Source organism: Somniosus microcephalus, chromosome 6 (assembly GCF_052327205.1).
Source record: "Somniosus microcephalus isolate GS21.2 chromosome 6, FLI_Smic_1.0, whole genome shotgun sequence".
NCBI classification, from domain to species: Eukaryota; Metazoa; Chordata; class Chondrichthyes; order Squaliformes; family Somniosidae; genus Somniosus; species Somniosus microcephalus.
Genome location: NC_140992.1, coordinates 207,680,876 through 207,703,033, shown reverse-complemented (window position 1 = coordinate 207,703,033; position 22,158 = coordinate 207,680,876). Strand labels below are relative to the sequence as shown.

Here is a 22,158-nt window from a genome sequence, read left to right as displayed (position 1 = left end):
CCTGTTTCTGTGTATTGTAAAGGCGCTATATAAATAAAAGTTGTTGTAGTGTACCTTTATAAACAAATACCAGTGTAACCTTTCCTCTGTGAAAGAAAAATCAATGGGTTTGCAATGTCTTCCTTAATTTCTCCCTTTCATCCAATCTCAGTAATTTTAACAGTTTGAGATCTTGCAGGTGGTCATGTTGCGCTGGGGTTTGGCGGGCGGGGAGAGAGGGAGAGTTCCAGTTACACCGGAAGGGACACTATTACCGGTGGCGCTCCTGGCTGTTTCCTCAGGGGCGGCTGCGCGCGCACCCTCTGATTTGGGGCCGCCGCCATGGCGTCGCCACCGCCGAACTCCGCTTCTAAGATGGACATTCAGAACGCCACGCAGCACCTGCGGGACATGCTGAAGCTGGACCGGGTCTCCGGTAAGGAGGGAGACCGGGGCTGAGACGGTTACATTAAAGGCCCCAGACACAGACAAGCCGAGGGAGGGGGGAGGAAGCGGAGGTTCGGCTGGATCCCGGGGCGGGGGCAGAGGGTGCGGGATTCACTTTATACCCGGGCCTCGGTTACCGGTACCACTGCAGCCCCATCATCCCGGGGTTGGCTGTACCCCCGGGGTGGGGGGTTAGTTGCCGTGAGAGGGGGTTGTTTCCCCGGGACAGGCGGCTGCTCCCCCCCGGTGCTAGGGAGCCGCTCCCGGCCGCTTGTCATCCGCCGGCAGGTGGTCGAAGAGCGGCCGTTTGGCGGTGGCGGGATTGCGGCGCGAACTGGCGCTGGGGTTGGGATCGGACCAGGCGAGGCTCCGGGGCGGTGGGAGCAGGGAGACGATCCTGATTTCGGCCAGGCCGCGGGTTTCTCGCTACTCTCGGTCACTTTATATCTGGAATTGCAATTTGTGACTCGGTTCAATAAAATAATTATCTCCTCACACCACTCATTGCCCTCCAACCCCCCGTTACTGAAAAACACTGACTGCAGTGGGAGGTTTTTCTGTCGATGCTGGTTAGAGTGAATACATTTAGCTCGTTGGACTTTTAGTTTCGTTTCCTTGTTGAATAGTATAACAGTAGATATGGCCTGAAATGTCATAATATATTCAATGAATTAATATTTTTGGTATTAAGTTAAAAATGTGTGTACATATTTCGTACACAAAATCGACATTTGGCAATCTTGATTATTGTGTTACTGGGTGGCTTTGTTAAAGAAAAGAGCTAACAAACTAATTATTGGTTACAGATCATAAGCTGTACTTATACCTTGCTATCTGAATCAGTACTGTAAGCTTTTCTGCAAACTCTCGCTTCTGATTTCCTCCTCTTCTAACTTCTGAAAGATAATGTTATCATTGCAGAAAATTTTAAATTATGTACCAACACAAATAATGTGCTAGTAGGTTAACAATTATAGAAATAATACAGAATTCTCATGGTTGTTCAAGTTTAATTGTGAACCCTGCTGAAAATGGTTATAGCCAGCAATGGTTTACTTAATATTTGAAAGCTTGCAATCTTGTTTTAACATATGAGGCTGAACCAGACTGTTCGCAATCTTGGTGTCATATTTGACCCTGAAATGAGCTTCCGACCACATCCGTGCCATGAATAAGACTGACTATTTCCACCTCCGTAACATCGCCTGTCTCCGCCCCGTCTCAGCTCATCTGCTGCTGAAACCCTCATCTATATTTTTGTTATCTCTAGACTTGACTATTCCAATGCACTCCTGGCTGGCCTCCCAAGTTCTATCCTATGTAAACTTGAGGGCGTCCAAAACTCGGCTGCCCGTGTCCTAACTTGCACCAAGTCCCGTTCACCCATCACCCCTGTGTTCAAGGACCTATGTTGACTCCCAGTTAAGCAACGTCTTGATTTTAAAATTCTCATCCTTGTTTTCAAATCCCTCCATGGCCTAGCCCCTCCCTATCTCTGTAATCTCCTCCAGCCCCACAACCCCCCCCCCCCCCACCTGAGTTATCTGCGCTCCTCTAATTTTGCCCTCTTGATTATCCCTGATTTTAATCGCTGAACTATTGGTGGCCGTGCCTTCAGCTGCTTGGGCTGTAAGCTCTGGAATTTCCTCCCTAAACCTCTCCGCCTCTACCCCTCTTTCCTCCTTTAAGACGCTCCTTAAAACCCACCTCTTTGATCAATCTTTTGGTCATCAGGGTAGTCAGGAGCAATGTTGGTCCCTTAAAAACTGAAAGCGGTGATATTATCAATGATAATGAAATGGCGGACATGTTGAATAATTACTTTGCGTCAGTATTTACAGTGAAGGAAGAGGATAACATGCCAGAAATCCCAAGGAAACTAAATCAGGGACAGGTACTCAATAAAATTAACGTAAGTAAAATAACAGTAATGAAGAAAATAATGGCACTAAAGAGTGACAAATCCCCAGGGTGGTTTCCATCCCAGGGTTTTAAAGAAAATAGGTGAGTACGTTACAGATGTCCTAACTTTCATCTTCCAAAGTTCTCTCGATTCAGGAACTGTTCCTTTAGATTGGAAAATTGCGCATGTCACTCTGCTTTTTAAAAATGGTGAGAAGGCAAACGGAATTGTAGACCAGTTAGCCAAACATCTGTTGTCGGGAAATTGCTGGAGTCTGTAATTAAGGATAGGGTGACTGAACACCTCAAATTTTCAGTTGATCAGAGAGAGCCAGCATGGATTTGTGAAAGGTAAGCCCTTTGCCTGACAAACCTGATTGAATTTTTTGAAGAGGTGACTAAAGTAGTGGATAGGGGAATGTCTATGGATGTTATTTATATGGACTTCCAGAAGGCATTTGATAAAGTCCCTCATAAGAGACTGTTAACTAAGGTAGAAGCCCACAGAAACTAAGGAAGAAGCCCACGGAATTGAGGACAAATCATTGACCTGGTTAGGAAATTGGCTGAGCGGCAGGAGACAGAGAGTAGCGATAATGGGTAGGTACTCAAATTGTCAGGAGGTGACTCGTGGTGTCCCGCAGGGATCTGTGTTGGGGCCTCAACTATTCACAATATTTATTAACGACTTGGATGATGGCATAGAAAGTCATATATCCAAATTTGCAGATGACACAAAGATAGGTGGCAGTGTAGATGGAAGCATAAATTTACAAAGGGATATCAACAGATTAACTGGGCAAAACTGTGGCAAATGTGAGGTCATCCACTTTGGACCGAAGAAGGATAGAACAACAACTTGTATTTATATAGCGCCTTTAACGTAGTGAAACGTCCCAAGGCGCTGCACAGGTGTATTTTAAGAAAACAATGGAGGGCCAGAGGCTGGACAGTTAGGATTTCATAAGTGCAGTTGTAAGACAGTTGGGAGAGAGTTTTTTCCAGGGACGGACACAGAAGGAAGTAGGGTTGGGGGAGGTGGGTGGAAGGGGGATGTGGGTGGAGAGCGATATGAGGAAATGGCCTTATCTGCAATTGACACAATGGGAGTAGCCAGGCCACGAGAGATGGCAAGGTCGAGGGGGTGGCCGTGAATATGGGTTGGGGAGTTTACATGGAGGGAGAGATTACAGGAGGATAGGCGGCTAGTGAACTGAGAGGAGAGAGCATGATGAATTGAGATGGAGGTTGAAATCACCGAGGATGAGAAGTCGTTCGGTGCAGAGGCTAAGGGAGGAGAACAGTGAAGATATAATAACATTTTTATGGTACTTGGGTGGGCGGTAGAGAACAAGAATTTTAATGAGAAGTGAGAGGGATGGAATAAGGTGAGATGCTCAAAGGAGGAGAAACTGCCGGAGGAATAGGGGGGACACACCAAGGTGTGATTTGGTGATGAGAGCCACACCGCCACCACGGCGGTCTGAGCGGGGCAAGTGGTGGAAGGTATAGCCAGGTGGGGAGGCTTCATTTAAGGGTAAGGTGTCATCACCCCTCAACCAAGTTTCCGTCAGGGCCATGATATCGATACAGTCAAGCTCATGGACGGACATTCTGTAGGGAGATGTGGAGAGGGTCGGTGATGGCTGCCCCACTGCCAGCATCTACAGGGTCAGCGCTGGGGGGGATGAGTTGGATGGGGAGGAGATTGGCAGGATTTGCCCCCAGTGGGCGCGCTGGCCGGGAAGGTTGGCAAGAGAGTAGGATGGGGCAGTTGGGGTTGCTGCTCATAAGGCGGCTGTGACGAGTGCCTCGATGGGCCGTTCGTAGGATGCCAAGAGAGGCACAGAGGGAAGGTGTAGGCTTATCTAAGAGGGAGTCAAACCTGGGATGGCGGCAGGAGAGTAGGAAGGTCGAAGAGTAATGAAGGATTGGGGTAGGGATTTGGGAAGGCAAAGTATCCGAGAGAGGAGAGATGAAAGGAGGCATGACGACAGGAGAGTGCGGTCAGAGGGATAGAGAAAAGGAAAATAGGGGGGAAAAGGGGAGTGGCTCGGGTCTGGAGCGGAAGCCAAAGTGTGCACGCGAAAGAACACGGGAAAAGCTCAGGTTACATAGGCCTGTTTATAAATGTAATAATGGAATACATATTTCCTGGTAGCAAGGGATAGGTTGGGGACAATAGTAGGGAGACTAGAGTCAAAGTCAGAGGTCCCATGGAGGGACAAGCCGACGTAAGCAGGATGGGGCCGGTACGGAACAGGGTACTTTCTAAATGGTGAAAGGCTAGAAACAGTGGAGGTCTAAAGAGACTTGGGGTCCAGGTACATAGCTCATTGAAATGTCATGAACAGGTACAAAAAGGCTAATGGGATGCTGGCCTTTATATCTAGAGGACTAGAATATAAGAGGGTACAAGTTATGCTGCAGCTATACAAATCCTGGTTAGACCACACCTGGAGTACTGTGAGCAGTTCTGGGCACCACACCTTAGGAAGAATATATTGGTCTTGGAGGGAGTGCAGCGTAGGTTTACCAAAATGATATCCGGACTAAGGGTTAAGTTACCAGGTGAGATTACACAAATTAGGGTTGTATTCCATCGAATTTAGAAGGTTAAGGGGTGATCTGATCTAAGTTTTCAAGATATTAAGGGGAACAGATAGATTCTCTCTATCTACCCTATCTCCACTGGTTGGGGATTCTAGGACTAGGGGGCATAGTCTAAAAATTAGAGCCAGACCGTTTAGGAGTGAAATTATGAAACACTTCTACACACAAAGGGTGGTAGAAGTTTGGAACTCTCTTCCGCAAAGGGCAATTGATGCTAGATCAATTGTTAATTTTAAATCGGAGATTGATAGCTTTCTGTTAACCAAAGGTATTAAGGGAAATGGGCCAAAGGTGGGTATATGGAGTTATGGTGCAGATCAGCCATGATCTCATTGAATGGTGGAGCAGGCTTGAGGGGCTGAATGGCCTACTCCTGTTCCTATCTGCCCTAATTTCTCCTTATGAGTGTCAATTTTTTTTGTTTTACAACACTCCTGTGAAGTGCCTTGGGATGTTTTACTACGTTAAAGGTGCTACATAAATGCACGTTGTTGTTATCCCATGTTACGTGCTGTAGAATTATGCATCTCAAAATGTAACTCCCATTATAAACCAAAGCAGTCGATTTGCATTGCAGGATGGATGCTTTTTCTGGTAGGGGTCAAAATGTTATGTTGCAGTAAAGCAAACTATTAGACGTTTCAATACCACTGAACATTGAGGCATTATACCACATTGGTATGGCCTATATCTCTGGATGGGGGAGAATAAACTTGCAGTTGACGATTAAAAAAAAACAACTACATCTTGTATGCAGGAGTGCCAAATGGTGTGTGCGTGCGTGTGGTTATTACTTGATGTATGTCAGTTCGAAGTGACTGAATGGTACCGGATACATTACATGGTATGTTGTGCTTCGTACTGCATTTGAGATTTGTAGGGACGATGCAGTGTTATGGAACACCATTTCTCAAGCTCCTGTATGAAGTAGTTGCGTGTGCTTTAAATTAATGGCACCCTTGAGTATAGTTTCAGATGTATTTTTAGTAAAATCAGGGCATCAGTTCCTAATCCTGCTAGTCCCTGCCCCCTTCCTAGTAAGAAGGAGTGAGCGATGTGATAGGCTGTTGAGTCTGTCATTGCACCAGGTACTGATTCAATTTGAAACATGGCTACCGGTGGGTGGAAATATGCTGCTTCAGTGGCTCATTCTGCTCATCTGTAAAATGGTGCCTCTGGTGTAGGAGACATTGAACGTCAAATCCACTCTCATCACAGTTTCATTTTTAAAAAACTTTTTAATAGCTTCCAGTCCAACCACTTCAGCTTACAGATATTGGTGCAATACTCTGTGACTGTATCTTAGCAATAATGCTGACTTGGAGGTCTCTGGCCAGTCCTCTGACGACCTCTTCTGCTAGCACACAAGGCTCAAATCCCTCCTGGATGTCCTCGCAGCTCTCCTATCCCTAGATATCCTCTGCTGTGGCACAAGCCACCATCTCTCCCAGAGCAACAACAGAGCTCATGCCCCCTTTCTGGCAAACATTCTATTAACAAGCAGAAAATCTCCTGAGGCTCCTCTTCATTCCCTGGTCAAATAGTGGATCCCACTGCTGCAGCATTACCCTCCAGAATGTTGCAAATGGTGTCTGCCCTATCCTATACAAGACCACTGCCATCCTGGGTCTGATGGAAACCTGGCTTACAGACGATAACTCCCTCCTTATTATGGCAGCTACCCTATTTGCCTACATGCCAACCCATCGTTGGTAAGTTCCATTTGCTCCGCTCCCTCTGCTGTTCCAACACTTCCTTATTTGAGAACATCATCCTCTTCCACATATCTCCTTCAAGTCCTTATCATCTACCATCCTGGCAAGCCTAATGTTGATTTCTTGGCTGAGATCTGCTCTGTTAGCCACAGCAATGTCACTTCTCATCCTTGGTGATTTCAACCTTCATCTCGACTCGCCTAGCCCCCTCCGACTTTTCTCCCTTCTTGTACTCACTTATAGTAGGAATATAGGAACAGGAGTAGGCCATTCAACCCCTTGAGCCTGTTCAGTTATTCAGTGAGATCATGGCTGATCTGTATCCTAACTCCATCGACCCACCTTGGCTCCATATTCCATAATACCCCTGGCTAGCAAAAATCTATCGATCTCAGATTTAAAATGATTCATTGAGCCAGCATCTACTGCTTTTTATGGGAGAGAGTTCTACATTTCTACCACCCTTTGTGTGAAGAAGTGTTTCCTAACCTCTCTCCTGAATGGCCTGGCTCTGATTTTAAGGTTATGTCCCCTTGTCCTAGACTCCCCCATCAACAGAAAAAGTTTCTATCTACCCTATCAATTCTTTTCAAAATCCTAAAAACCTCAATTAAATCACCCCTTAACTTTCTAAATCACAGGGAATACAAGCCAAGTTTATGTAATCTCGTCTCATAATCTAACCCTTGGAGCTCTGGTAACATACTGATGAATGTTTATCTTTCTATTGTACGAGGCCTCACCACTTCTGAGTCTTGATCATTGATGAAGCCATTTCTGGTCACTACGTCATCTTCCTCTCTGTCCAGTTTCCCCAATACCCTCATCAGCCCCTGGAAAAGACTTCCTCCCAGCTCCCTCATCAGTATATGCATGATGCCCTTGACCAATAAGAACATCAAGATCTCTCTACCGCTGCTCCCCTGGTATAGCTCCCACATATTCACCTTCAAATTCAAAGGCGGACGACTTTACCATATCTGGCCTTTGAGTGACCTTGTTGCCAAATGCCAGATCTGTTTTGAACACCTAAAGACATTGACGTTCAGTTTCGGATGATGGCAGCAACAAGGACTTTGAAGGAGAGGTGGGAAGGAGTGGAAGAAGGGTGATGTGCTCAGATAAGGAGAAGCTACCAGGCACGGGTGCAGATGGACTTAGCAATAATGAATGGTGCATGTAGCCAGGTGGTGTAGCTTAAGTAAGATGTAAGGCGTTGTCATACCCAAATCCTTCGACTCCAGAAGATGCCTCAAGGACAATGTCAGGCTCTCATTCTCAAAAACAAGCTGTCTCCTTAGATCCGTACCCCTGCTCACCATCTTCTCCGTTTATGCCAGTCAAGGAGCTTATGGAATTCTTTGTCTCTAAGATCGAGACTGTGTGGCTGCTGTAGCATTTTCTGCCTCCTCCCTTCCCAGCTCAGTCCTAACTCTATATAAATCGACATTCTTATCCATTTCCCCCCAACTCATCACCTGCTCCCTCGACCCCCTTCTCACCCATGCCCCGAGTACTCAGTTAATCCCACTAAACTGTTGATTGCCCAACTTGCCTTCCTGTCCCCATGCCAGCTGACATTGTCAATGGTTCCTTTTCCTCAGGCACTGTTCCCCTCACTTTCAAAACCGGCATCACCGTCCTTTTTAAAAAAAAAAAAAAAAAACACCCTTGAACCCTTTGCAAACTAGCGCCCTATCTCTAATATCCCCTTCCTCGCCAAAGTCTTGAACATATTGTCTCTCAAATAAATGCCCATCTTTTCCACAACACTCTGAGTGAAGAAATTCCTCCTAAGGTTGTGAATCTTTGGAATTCTCTCCCCCAAAGGGCTGTGGATACTGAATCGCTGAGTATATTCAAGGCTGAGATCGATATTTTTAGACTCTGGAATCGAGGGATATGGGAATTGGTTGGGAAAGTGAAACTGAAGTCGAAGATCAACCATGATTTTATTGAATGGTGAAGCAGGCTCGAGGGGCTGTATGGCCTACTCCTAATTCTTATGTCCTTCAGTCCCTGTTTGAATATCTCCGTTCAGCTTTCCACCCTCTGCCACTGCACTGAAGCAACCCTAACCAAAATTACAAATGACATCCTCTGTGACTGGTGTATTATCCCTCCTAGTCTTCGACCCGTCTGCAGCATTTCACTTGGTTGAGTACACCGTCCTCCTGTTTTCCTGGTCAGTGGGACTACTCTTGCTCGGTTCGAATCTTGCCTATTCAATTATTGGCAGAGTACCTCCAGCAATGACTTCTCTTCCCACCCCTGCACTGTTACCTCTGGAGTCTCTCACAGAACCATCCTTGCCCGTCTCCTCTTCCTAATCTACATGCTTCCCTTAATGACATCAATCAACTTCCATGTGTATTCTGATGACACCCAGCTGTACCTCTCCTCCACCCATCTCGACCCCCTGCACGGTTTGTGTTGTTGGAGTGCTTGTTTGACATCGGTTAGTCTTGAATGAGCTGCAATTTCCTCCAGCTAAACATTGGCAAGACTGAAGCCATCGTCTTCAGCCCCACCACAAACTTCATACCCTCGCTACCAATTCCATTGTGGGAACAGTGGCTGATTTTCCTCCTCTTCACTTTATTTGACAAAATGTATTTTATGTTGCCACGGCTATGCTGTTACAATTTGCAATAATATTGAGTGAATTTTCAAAACTGTTATTAATCCATATTCAGTTCCATGTTGTAACTGTAACCCTCTTGATTCATGGCAAAATGGCATTTTAAAAAAATGCTGCTTTTCATGCTTTGAGGTTTACTAAACAAAACTTTAAGGTGCATAGTGAGTTCTGATCATTTAATGTATTTCCTTCTGTTTGCTAGAGTCAGCTGTTGACGGCCAAAAGAAATCTGCATCCTACAATGGAGAACTGAATGGATTGCTGGTACCAGATCCCATTGCAGCTGGAGATGGGCCCATTCTCAGAGAGTCAAACCATGCAAATGTGGACAAGCTGAACCTACAGGAAAATCAAGAAATGTAAGATGCTGTACTAGCTATATATTTTGTACTTAATGTGCAATTTTCTGTTAGAGAAAGTATCTCTTAATTATTTTATAATTTGTCCCCTACTACTTCCTCTGTCCTCCCCCAGAAAATGAGGTACTGTATATAAATCTCCAACAGAATGAATGCACAAGAGACCTATTATTGGGCTTTTGCTAGTGGCGCCTCAGGTATGCAAGAGCATTTTGTGCAGGTTTGGGTTCCAATGTTTTGCTACATTCTACCAGGGAAAGATATTGTCACTGTCCAGGTCTGACTTGTGATCATCTGTGAAATGAGGAATTACGGGCACAAATTAAAATTCTGCCATTCTGTGGAGAATTTTCTTCATGCATCAATCAATGCACTGCACCACTGGGAAGCATGTTAGTTTTGTTTTAAGGATACGGGGCTACACTGATGATTTGATTCTGCCTTTCTCTAGATACCTCTCCGGTGATGACAGTTCAAATTGTGTTATATTTGCCAAAGAAGTGGAAATTGTGGCAAGCAGTGATTCTAGCATCAGTAATAAGGCCAGGGGTAGCAACAAGGTAAGGCAGACTGTAGCTAAAGGGCACTAAATGTTTAACATGTTAAATAGCCTTTACGTCTGTTATCAAATTAAGTCATGCTGTAATGTACTTAAACTTTCTAATGAAATATTGTACTTGGGCATTAATCTTTGAGGGTGGAATAGCGGAATGAAAGATTCTTTTCACAAATGTGTTAATGTTGCAATCCAATCAGTACCAGTCTTCCAAACAATTAGTGGACTTGCATATTGTACATAGATGTGTATCTTCAATGTAAAGTTGATATTGCTTCATAGGATGTTTGCACCAATACAATGCATTCTTGGTACAATACAGCCTTTTTTATTATTTTATACAGCCTGGCAACTAAATAGTAACTAAGTGTTGACAAAAACAAATTGAGGTCAGACATTAATCTGCTTTTCTTCCTGTCTGATCTCAACTTGCTTATGTCCAATGAAGCATTTGCAGAGAATGAAGCGTAGATGTGTAATACTTGGATTGTACTGCGTGCTGGTGTTGATTCCAGCTATTGAATGTTGATTGTCCTGCTCACGCTACAGCTCATACTGGAGAGTCTACCATTGGAAAATATTATTTATACATTACTGTACAATGAATTTGGAAGAAACTGAGGTTAACTCCTAAGGGAGGTTGCTGTGGAGATAGATTGGTATCTCCTATTTATCTAGATCGCGTCAGTTTTTTACTTGATGCAGGATGCTATTTAACCAATCTCTTTACATCTGATCTGAAGTTTAGGAAAAGTGCTTGGGCGAATAAAATATGACAGCTAACACTTGAATTATAGCAGTTTAAAATTTCATGCCCTTAAATTGTTGACAAAAAACAAGAATTCATTCAAATAGTTTTATACTGCAGTACCTCGAATTAAACTTCCTTTGCTATGACTAGATCCGCAGGTTTTTCACCTGTAAGCTTGCGCTGGAGTGCACAGTGTGTGTTAGGTTTACAACTGAGATAATCTATCAGTATGAGTCTGGTGATGATGGGAAAAGGCAAGACGGTAGAAATATTGGTGGGCTGGAAAGATGAGATTAAACAATGTGAGGTTGGGAGGTTTTAATTGTAACAGACAACCTAACCAGTGTGTTATGTTTTTAGGTAAAAATACAACCTGTAGCAAAATATGAATGGGAGCAGAAATACTACTATGGCAACCTCATAGCAGTGTCCAATCAGTATCTGGCATATGCCATTAGAGGTGAGCATTCTTCATATCTAGCAGATAAACAAGGCTCTTATAAAAGAACCTTGCAGGATTTAATGAACTGCAGGTCATACTCACTCTATTTTAGTGGCAGCATTTAGGATTATGTAAAATAAAATCCCTTTGCTGTTGGACCAAAGAGTGATACCCCAGGAAGCTATGTTTGAAAATTTTTATTTTGGAAAACAATTAGCTAAGAGTTGTATTGTCACTGTGAACCATTGTTATCAAGGTTCTTTCTACTTGAACTGGCATAAGTTATGTGTGGTGTGGCATCTATGACCTTTAGGCCTTTCACATAAGTTGTGGAGAAGAACCCTTGTAAGTAGGCAACCACTTCATTTTATAAAGGAATCTCAATAAGTAGATTAATTTAATGAGCTGTGTAATATGCAAAATATATGAGCAGTTTTTGATAATTAGTTGTTGAATAATTGAGAATTGGGGTAACATTTGGATTTGTCCAAAATGTGTGAAAGAACCTGCCTGTTAGTGTTAGAATCCGTGCATACATATAATTACAGCTGTATTTAAAGCAAATTGCTTTGTGTACTGAATTACTTTTTGAAATTCAATACAGGCAAAGTGTTCATATCAAAGTACAACTTTTAAAGACATTCAGCATTACTTCATAGATGTACAAGGTTGAACAGATTTGATTTATACATTTACATGGAACCTAATAACCTTTTATTTCCTCTGCACAGGGGCTAATGGCGTTGGCATGGTACGGGTATTGAGTGTTGGCATGGCTGAACGGACTTTACTGAAAGGATTTACCGGGGGAGTTGCTGATTTGGGCTTTGCACACCTCAACTCTAATCAGCTAGCATGTGTTGATGAGGCAGGCAACTTGTTTGTCTGGCAACTGAATGAAGAAAATGGAAAAATACAGTATCCTTGTAGAGACAATGAACTTCTGTTGCTTAGTTAAAATATTCATCTGCAATGCGTTCTTATAAAGTTGATTGTTATTACCGTGCAAAGTTAGTGAAGTATTAATGCTGAAAGTAGATGGGTTCGAGGAGAGGCATTGTGTGACAGCTAGGAAGTTCAGTTGTTGAATACCGAATTACATGTTGATCTAAATTGTGTGATGAAATAAGTAAATTATTAGGTACCATTTGAGAACGGAGATCCAAGATTGTTTCTGAGACAACGTAAACTACAATTGAGTTAGAAATATTGGTTTTCAGAAACAAAAAGAAGTTGGGAACATAGAGCAGGTCACTCAGCATCTGTGGAGAGAACAGATGTTTCAGATGTGTACCTTTCTTCAGAACAGAAGCTAGTTGCTGATTGACCTGTGTGTCTCCAGGTTTTTCTTATTTCCAGCATCTGCAGTATTTTGCTTTTTATTGGTTTTCAGAAGATTGCTTTCAAGATTTTTATTTTCTTTACTTTAATTTTGTTTCCAAATTTGATTATCTTATGCTTTGGATTTCAATTTACTATTTTGTTCTTTTGTTCTACAACCAAGGTGGTGACTGAAGTTTGTATGTGGTTCCATGGGCACTGACCACTCTCCAGGAGCTTGCCTAATTGACCATGTTGGACCCTTGACAGGTTATACGACCCTGAAGGACATCCTAGCTGGGCCTGATCTAATTCTCCTCTGACATCCACATATGCTCACTTTGCAGTGTTTATTAGATACCGATTAGGAGTGGGAAGCTATTATTCTTTTCTCCCTTCCCCAGCCTGTGGGTGCAGAAACGGATTCTAATGCCATCGTTGCTACCTTGGCTGGGAGCAGCTAATTTAGCACAGAATGGGGATTAAAGCTGTTTCTTTCCTGGTCTTTGTATGTCTACCACACCAGGTGGTGCACTTACCTACTGAGTGATCAAGGTAGTTCAACAGATTTATTTTTAAATGTGAAAATATATACTTTCAAAAGTCTGTACATTCAGGAAAGATAGGGAAGGAAAAAAAGGAGGGGGTGGCAGTATTGATTAAAGAAATTATAGCAGCACTGGAGAGGGATGATGTAGTTGAGGGGGTGTCAAAGACAGAATCAATTTGATTATATTAAGGAATAATCGAGGAGCTATTGCGCTACTGAGTGTATTCTATAGGCCACCAAATAGTGGGAAGGAGGTAGAGGAGCAAATTTGCAGGAAAATTACAGAAAGGTGCAAGAATTAGATTAGTGATAATGAGGGACTTAAATTCTGCTAATATGGACTGGGATAGTAACAGTATAAAGGGCAAAGAGGGGGAGGTATTCCTGAAATGTGTACAAGAGTACTTTCTTGATCATTGTGTTTCCAGTCCAATGAGAAAGGAAGCAAAATAACAGAAAACGCTGGAAAAACTCAGCAGGCCAGGCAACATCCGTGGAGAGAAACAGAGTTAACGTTTCAGGTCTGGGACCCTTCATGAGAAAGGAAGCAAAGCTGGATCTAGTTCTGGGGAATGAAATGGGGCAAGTGCAGCATATTTCAGTGGGAGAACCTTTGGGGAACAGTGATCATAATATCAGGTTTAGCATAGTTATGGAAAAGGACAAGGAACAATCCAGTGTAAAAATACTTAACTGGAGGAAGGCTAATTTCAGTGAGTTGAAAAGGGATCTGGCCCAGGAATCAAAAATCGGTAGGCAAAACAGTAATTGAACAAAGAGGACATGGTTCGGGTACAGAGTAGATACATTCCCATGAGAGGGAACAGAATGGCATTCAAAGCTAGAGCTCTTTGGATGATTAAAGATATAGAGGTTAAAATGAGACAGAAAAAGGAGGCTTATGACAACTGTAAGGTTCATAATACAGTAGAGAACCAAGCTGAATATAGAAAGTACAGAGGAGATCTAAAAAAGGGAATAAAAGGGGTAAAGAGAGAATATGAGAATAAATTTACGGCTAACATAAAAGGAAACCCAAAAGCCTTATAAACACATAAATAGTAAAAGGGTAGTCAAAGGAAGGGTGGGTTGATTAGGGACCAAAAAGTAGATATTCTTGTGGAGGCAGAAGGAATGGCTGAGGTACTAAATGAGTACTTTGCATGTTTCTTCACTAGAGAAGAGGATGTTATCAATGTAGCAGTAAAGGAAAAGACAGTAGCATTTTGGATAGGATAATAAAAATAGATAAAGCGGAGGTACTTAAAAGGTTGGCAGTCCTTAAAAGTAGAAAAGTTGCCCGGTCTGGATTGGATGCATCCTAGGTCACTGATGGAAGTAAGGGTGGAAATTGTGGAGGCTCTGACCACAATCTTCCAATCCTCCTTGGATATGGGGGTGGGGGTGTGTGGTGCCAGAGGACTGGAGGGTTGCAAACGTTACACCCTTGTTTAAAAAAGGTGAAAGGGATAAACCTGGTAACTACAGGCCAGTTAGCCTACTGTTGGTGGTGGGGAAACTTTTGGAGACAGTAATCTGGGACAACATTAATTGGCATTTGAAAAAGTATGGGCTAATAAATGAAAGTCAGCACATTTGTAAAAGGCAAATAGTGTTTGATTAATTTGATTGAGTTCTTTGAAGTGCTGGAAAGGGTTGATGAGGGTAGTGTATTTAATGTGTATATGGACTTTCAAAAAGAGTTTGACAAAATACCAGATAATAGACTAGTTTGCAAAATTAAAACCCATGGGATTAAATGGACAGTGGCAGCATGGATACAAAATTGGCTTGGACAGAAAGCAGAGTGTAGTGGTGAACGGTTATTTCAGACTGGAGTGAGGTATTCCCCAGGGGTTGGTATTAGGACCATGACTTTTTTTGATGTATATCAATGACCTGTATTTGGGTATACAGGGCATAACTTCAAAGTTTGAATATGACACGCAACTCAGATGTACAACAACATGCATTTATATCACCTTTAGCATAGTAAAACATCCCAAGGCGTTTCACATGAGCATATCAATCAAAATTTGACACCGAGCTACGTAGAGAATATTAGGGCATTGGCCAAATAGCTAAGTTTTAAGAAGCATCTTAAAGGAGGAAGAGAGGCGGAGCGGTTTAGGCAAGGAATTCCAAAGCTTAGGGTGTCGGCAACTGAAGGTGTGGCCGCCAATAGTGGAGAATTAAAAGCGGCCAGAACTGGAGGAGCGCAGCTATCTTGGAGGGTTTTAGGGCTAGAGGAGGTTACAGACATAGGGAGGGGCGAGGCCATGGAGGGATTTGAAAACAAGATTGAGAATTTTGAAATCTAGTTAGGACACGGGCAGCAGAGTTTTGGATGAGCTTAAGTTTATGGAGAGTGGAAGAGGGGAGGCTGGCTAGGAATGCGTTGGAATAGTTAAGTCTAGAGGTAACAAAGGCATGGATCACAGTTTCAGCAGCAGATGAGCTGAGGCAGTGGCGGAGTCTGGCAATGTTCCAGAGGTGGAAATAGGCGGTCTTACTGATGGCGGAGATATGTGGCCGGAAGCCTATCTTGGAGTCAAATACGACACCAAGTTTGCGAACAGTCTGGTTCAGCCTCGGACAGTTGCCAGGGAGAAGGATGGAGTCGCTGGCTAGGGAACGGAGTTTGTGGCAGGGGCAAAGGCAGTGGCTTCGGTCTTCCAAATATTTAGCTGGAGGAAATGTCTGCTCATCTAGTACTGGATGCCAGACAAGCAGCGTGACAATTTAGAGACGGTGGAGGGGTCGAGAGAGGTGGTGCGGTAGAGCTGGGTGTCGTCGGTGTACATGTGAAACCTGACATTGTGTTCTCGGATGATGTTGCGGAGGGGCAGCATGTAGATGAGAAATAGGAGGGGGCCAAGGATAGATCCTTGGGGGACACCAGAGGTAACGGAGCGGGAAGAGAAGCAATGCAGGTGATTCTCTTGCTTTGACTGGATAGATGAGAATGGAAGCAGGCGATTGCAGTCCCACCCAGCTGGATGACTGAGGAGGATGGTGTGGTCAACTGTGTCAAAGGCTGTAGACAGGTCGAGAAGGATGTGGAGCGAATGGTTACCACGGTCACATAGAATGTAATTTGTAATAAAAAATGAGGAGGATAGTAACAGACATAGACTGGTGAAATGGACAGACATTGCAAATGAAATTTAACGCAGGAAAGTATGAAGTGATGTATTTTAGTACGAAGAATGAGAGGCAGTATGAACTAAATGGTACAATTTTAAGGTGGTGTAGGAACAGGGAGACATGTGTATGTACACAAATCTTCAAAGGTGGCAGGACAAGTTGAAAAGGCTTTTAAAAATGCATATGGGATCCTTGGCTTTATTAATGGAGGAATAGAGTACAAAAGCAAGGAAGTGATGTCAAGCCTTTATTAAAGATTGGTTAGGTCTCAGCTTGAGTATTGTTCTCGATTCTGGGCATCACACTTTAGAAAGGATATCAAGTCCTTGGAAAGGGTGCAGAAGAGATTTACTAGAATGGCACCAGGGATGAGGGACCCCAGTTATGTGGAGAAGCTGGGGTTGTTCTCCTTGGAGCAGAGAAGGATAAGAGGAGTTTTGATAGAGATGTTCAAAATCATGAATGGTTTTGATAGTGTAAATAAGGAGAAACTGTTTCCAGTGGCAGAAGGGTCGGTAACCAGAGGACACAGATTTAAGGTGATTGGCAAAAGAACCAGAAGCGACACGAGGAAAGATTTTTTTTAATCAGCGAGTTGTGATCTGGAATGCACTGCCTGAAAGGGTGGTGGAAACAGATTCAATAGTAACATTCAAAAGAGAATTGGATAAATACCTCCAAGGGAAAAAAATTACAGGGCTATGGAATTAATTGGATAGCTCTACGCAAGAGCTGGCACTGGCACACTGGGCTGAATGTCCACCTGTGCTGTATCATTGAGTTTGCATTGACGGGGCCCTCTTTTGTGAAATTCAGACTCATATTTGCATGTGAAATGAACTTAAGCAAGTTAAGAAGTTATTAGTCAAAAAATTGCTATCCTGCTAAATAAAATACTTCTGTAAATAAAGTGGTTCCTATACTGAATGTTCAGGGAAAAGATTGTAGTGCACATCAAGAGACCCGAGGGAACCCCTTTAAATACAAGCAGGCGGATCATCTGGTGCCCCTTTATTCCAGAGGAAAATGATGAAAATGACGAAGGAAGTCAAACACTTGCTGTTTTACACGAAGATAGGGTAAGATGAATGGGAACATTTCAAAGTCAGTGAGACTTTACAGTAACTTTGAAAAAAAATTAAACTAGTTGATCTCCCTGCTGTTGCTCATGGGTCTGGAGCGCAAACATTTGTGTTAATCAAGATGAGGGGAAAAAAATTGTTGCGATTTATTGACTGCTACCCACTCCCTGTTTTGTGGTAACTTTAATAACAGGTTATCTGTTACCTGTTTACTAAGGAAACAAAGTTTTACTGAAGTTTGAACAGGTAAGAGCTAAGATTTGGGATGGTCCTGATTCTCATGACTCAGCATCTCATCCAATGAGCCATCAGAACCAAATTAATATCACTGTTTGATGGATGGATGAATTTTCATTTCGTTTGAAGTTTTAAATGTTTTATACTTGTCACTTTATACAGGCTGAGGTTTGGGATCTGGATATACTAAGAAACAGCAATAGTGTCTGGCCCGTTGAAGCAACAGAGATAAAAGAAGGCTTTATCATTGTGAAAGGGCACACAGCAGTAAGTATACTCTTAAATGAAAAAATTGAACCTGTGCACAGTTAACTATTCTATATTAAAATAATTTTCAAAATGGGGTTTCTGCTAACTTCCTGACTACTCGGTGCTGATCGTGTGTTGGTTACATGCTTAGCAGCGACAAATCCGATTACAAAAGCAAAAAAAACTATTACGCTTGAATAGAGTCCTTTTAATTACAATTGCTTTTATATATCGTCATTAATTTCATATTTGAAAGATCTCAAATCTTGTTTAGCAAAGCTTTATAGAGGCATTTCCTGGGTGTTTATAGATCTCACTTGAATAAAACAGTTAACATAAAACAAAGCTCAGACCCCTTGCACTTGTGACAATTTTTCAAGTGTTTTGAGTAAGTAACATAACAACAACCACTTGCATTTATATAGCACCTTCAACATAGTAAAACATCCCAACGCACTTCACAGGAGCGTTATCAAACGTAAGGAGATATTAGGATAGTTGGTCAAAGAGGTAGGTTTTAAGGAGCGTCTTAAAGGAGGAGAGCAAGGTAGAGACGCGGAAAGCTTTAGGGAAGGAACATGGCAACAGTTTCAGGCAGGAGAAGACTGTTGGTCCATCTCGCTCATCTATCCACAGTATTCCTTGGTGAATTTCTAATAAAACTGAATCCCATTTGCAAAAAGAAAGATAGACTTGCATTTATATAGCGCCTTTCATGCCCATCGGACGTCTCAAAGCACTTTACAGCCAATGAAGTATTTTTTGAAGTGTAGTCACTGTTGTAATGTAGGAAACGCGGCAGCCAGTTTGCACACAGCAAGCTCCCACAAACAGCAATGTGAAAATGACCAGATAACTTTTTAAGTGATGTTGATTGAGGGATAAATATTGGCCAAGACACTGGGGAGAACTCCCCTGCTCTTCTTCGAAATAGTGCCATGGGATCTTTTATGTCCACCTGAGAGAGCAGACGGGTCCTCGGTTTAACGTCTCTTCCGAAAGACGGCACCTCTGACAGTGCAGCACTCCCTCAGCACTGCACTGGAGTGTCAGCCTAGATTCTTGTGCTCCAGTCTCTGGAGTGGGGCTTGAACCCACAACCTTCTGACTCGGGTGAGAGTGCTACCCACTGAGCCACAGCTGGCACTTCTTGTTGACAAGAACATGTCTAGTTCCTTCTTAGTGTCAGCCGTGGCTCATTAGCTAGCGCTCTCGCCTCTAAGTCAAAAGGTTCAATTCCATGCCAGAGCACATAATCCAAGCTGACACTCCAGTGCAGTACTGAGGGAGTGCTGCACTGTCAGAGGTGCTGTCTTTCTGGTGAGACGTTAAACCGAGGCCCCGTCTGCCCCTCGGGTGGACGCAAAAGATCCCATGGCACTGTTTTGAAGAGGAGCAGGGTCATTTTCCCCGGTGTCCTGGCCAATATTTATCTCTCAACCAACACCATTATAAAATAAATAAATCTGGTCATTATCACATTGCTGTTTGTGGGTGCTTGCTGTGCAAATTGGCTGCCATGTTCTCCACATTACAACACTGACAACACTTCAAAAATACTTCATTGACTGTAAAGTGCTTTTGCCCCATATGTCATTCCCTTAAGTTCCCTTTGTACCCCCTCCAATAATTGAATATAATTTTTGAAATAGAGAGACTAAAACTGCACACAATAGTCCCGATGTGGTCTCACCAGGGCCAAATACAGTTTTAAAATGACATTTCTGGATTTATATGTTATGCCTCTTACTATGCTTCCCAAAATCCTGTTTGGTTTTTTTTAAAAACAATTCTGCTGATGGTTCTAGTTATCTTTAAATTGAGTTCAGTCTCTTTTTGGAGGACCTGATTTCATAAGTAACGAGGTGTGTGCATTAATGATGGATTGCGCTATTGGAAGTGTTGAGCTTTGATTAATATAGTAGAGGTCATGCGTGCCTTTCTTAGTGAACATATAGCACAGCAAGAATTACAGATCATGTGTAAATCCAGTTTTGTAGCTGGTGTTACCCTGATGAAAATCCTCCCAGTAGCCTTTCCCACCACCTTGCTTGGGACTCTCTTAATGAACTCTGCATTTTTGTTGAGTTGCTGTTAAATATTTTTTTTTAAAGTCTTAGGCATTTCTGAAGCAGAATTGTTTGCAGGCACTCATTACATCTTATAGAATGATTACTTGGTGGTAACAGAATAAATTTAAGTGTCTCATTGTCCAGTCTTAGTGTTGTCTGTGATGTTAATAGTTCAAAAGCTGTCAAAGCTTCAGTATTGCCCACACACTTGGAAGTGATCGTAACCAGTATTTGCTACATTTCTAAATAGTTTCTTCTTTCCAGCGCATCAGTGAAGGTGCATTATCCCCAGATGGAACAGTCCTTGCAACTGCGAGCCACGATGGATATGTAAAATTCTGGCAGATCTACATAGAGGGGCAAGATCAACCAAGGTACTATATATAATTTTAGTTAAAGCTATGATCAGATTGGTTCATTGATTTAACAGATTCAACTAGTGTGAATTTGTATTAAAAAAATCCACCCAGGCAAACAGAAGTTGTAAAGAAGTAAATAAAGGCCATACTACACAAAAAGTAATCCCTCAGTTTGAACAAATGCATGTTGTGGATAGTTAATTGATTTAAACCCTCTGAGGTTTAATTGTGGTAAATAGCGGCCCGTAATTTCTGATAGGCTTCCTGCGTGCGGATGCCTCCTATCGGGGAAAACATCTACGCCCTTACCTGAGGGCTCCTGAGGTGCGGCGATTTCCGATCCTGGGGATCCCCGCAGTCGAAATGCGCAGGGCCCACGTATTCCGGGGCAAGTGTCCCTGGGATCACGTGGGCCAGGCGAGCCAATGAAAGAAGGAAATCCCCCCAGATAGACCTGTCAAAAGTATGAACGGGGATCACTGAAAAAAGACACACATTTAAAAAAAAAAAAAAAAAAAAAATTAAATCACATTTTAAAAATATTTTAAACATTTAATTTTTTGAAAAAAGTAAAGTTTTTTATGGGGCTAAAAATAAACTTACCTTTTGGGGGAAAAATGATTTTTTTTTACTTTTTTAAACTCTTATGCTGGTAAAAGCAGGCCTTACACCTGCTTTTACCAGGCGTAAGATTTTTATGTGATTTCAGTGGACGGAAGTTCTGCAGAAAGTGGAGCTCTCCGCCCGCAGAGGCCCTTCTCCAGGCCAGGCATCCGATCTGTTGAGGATTCTTGACCGATCGGAAATGCCGATTTTCAGCGTATGCGTTTCGCATGCCCGAAACCGGCATTTCAGATGTCCCTACGGATGGGTACACACCCGTAGGCATCGGAAAATACGGGCCAGCATTCTTTGGCTTGCTTTTAATATTTTTCTCTTTTTATGTCTCTGGGAGCGTGAAACACCAGTCTAATTTTAGCAAAAATGTCAGCATGATTATGAAATGAAAAGACCATTGACCATTATCATTTAGTATGTCTCAGCTACTGAGGTGCATCATGGGCAGAGCAATGTTCTGAGCCATTTGATATTACAGGAAACTTTGTTATATCCGGGACCGAGCTGTTGCCGATCTATCAAAACTGCCGGACATACAAAGTTAATGTTGAAGCATACGGAGATTTTCATCTCCGTATCTGACAACAAACACTGTTACTTAGCAACAGCTGCAAACAGTCGGCCCGTACCTTGGAAGCGTCTCTGTAGCTTAGCAACAGCTTCAGAAAGACTTTCCAAAGCCTGACTGTTGCGGGGGGGAGAAAAAGCCACGAGAAGAAAAACAACCTAACAGAACGGCTCCTGATTTCTGCCGGTAGATCGAGGTTTCCGGACATACGACCTCCGGATAAACCGAAGTCTCCTGTACAAACCACGTTATGGTTAATTTTTGATGAATGCTCAGCCATTGTTTTATTAACTGTAATGGCTGTGTTTGTATCTTATTAAAGTTTATTTTTAGTAATCTTAGTTTGGATGTTAAAAACAGTGATTTCTGCATAACAAAACCTAGTGGCGCCAACTGCATACAGGAAACTTTCTGATATCCGGCACTGACGGGACCGAGCTGGTGCCGTAACATCAAAAGTGCCGGACATATCGGAGTTAATGTTTAAACATACGGAACTGAGAAGCTCCGTGTGAATCAACAAACCCTGTTCAAAACAGTCGGCTGCAGCT

General features: G+C 42.8%; 1 protein-coding gene across 4 annotated transcripts in view; it reads left to right on the top strand.

The window, feature by feature from the left end:
- The first annotated feature begins 249 nt into the window (after positions 1 to 249).
- edc4 (enhancer of mRNA decapping 4) overlaps positions 250 to 22,158 on the top strand; it is an 84,167-nt gene continuing 62,258 nt past the window's right edge. For 2 of the 4 annotated variants that reach the window (XM_085991300.1, XM_085991299.1), the window contains exons 1-8: positions 254 to 415; positions 9,500 to 9,656; positions 10,108 to 10,216; positions 11,324 to 11,423; positions 12,137 to 12,323; positions 17,357 to 17,501; positions 17,904 to 18,008; positions 20,327 to 20,436. In XM_085991300.1, coding sequence (XP_085847426.1) covers positions 322 to 415; positions 9,500 to 9,656; positions 10,108 to 10,216; positions 11,324 to 11,423; positions 12,137 to 12,323; positions 17,357 to 17,501; positions 17,904 to 18,008; positions 20,327 to 20,436 — 1,007 coding nt within the window. In that variant the 5' untranslated portion in view covers positions 254 to 321. Of the gene's footprint in view, positions 416 to 9,499; positions 9,657 to 10,107; positions 10,217 to 11,323; positions 11,424 to 12,136; positions 12,324 to 17,356; positions 17,502 to 17,903; positions 18,009 to 20,326; positions 20,437 to 22,158 lie in introns of all 4 variants that reach the window. The other 2 variants (XR_015078806.1, XM_085991301.1) reach the window with 2 other exon arrangements.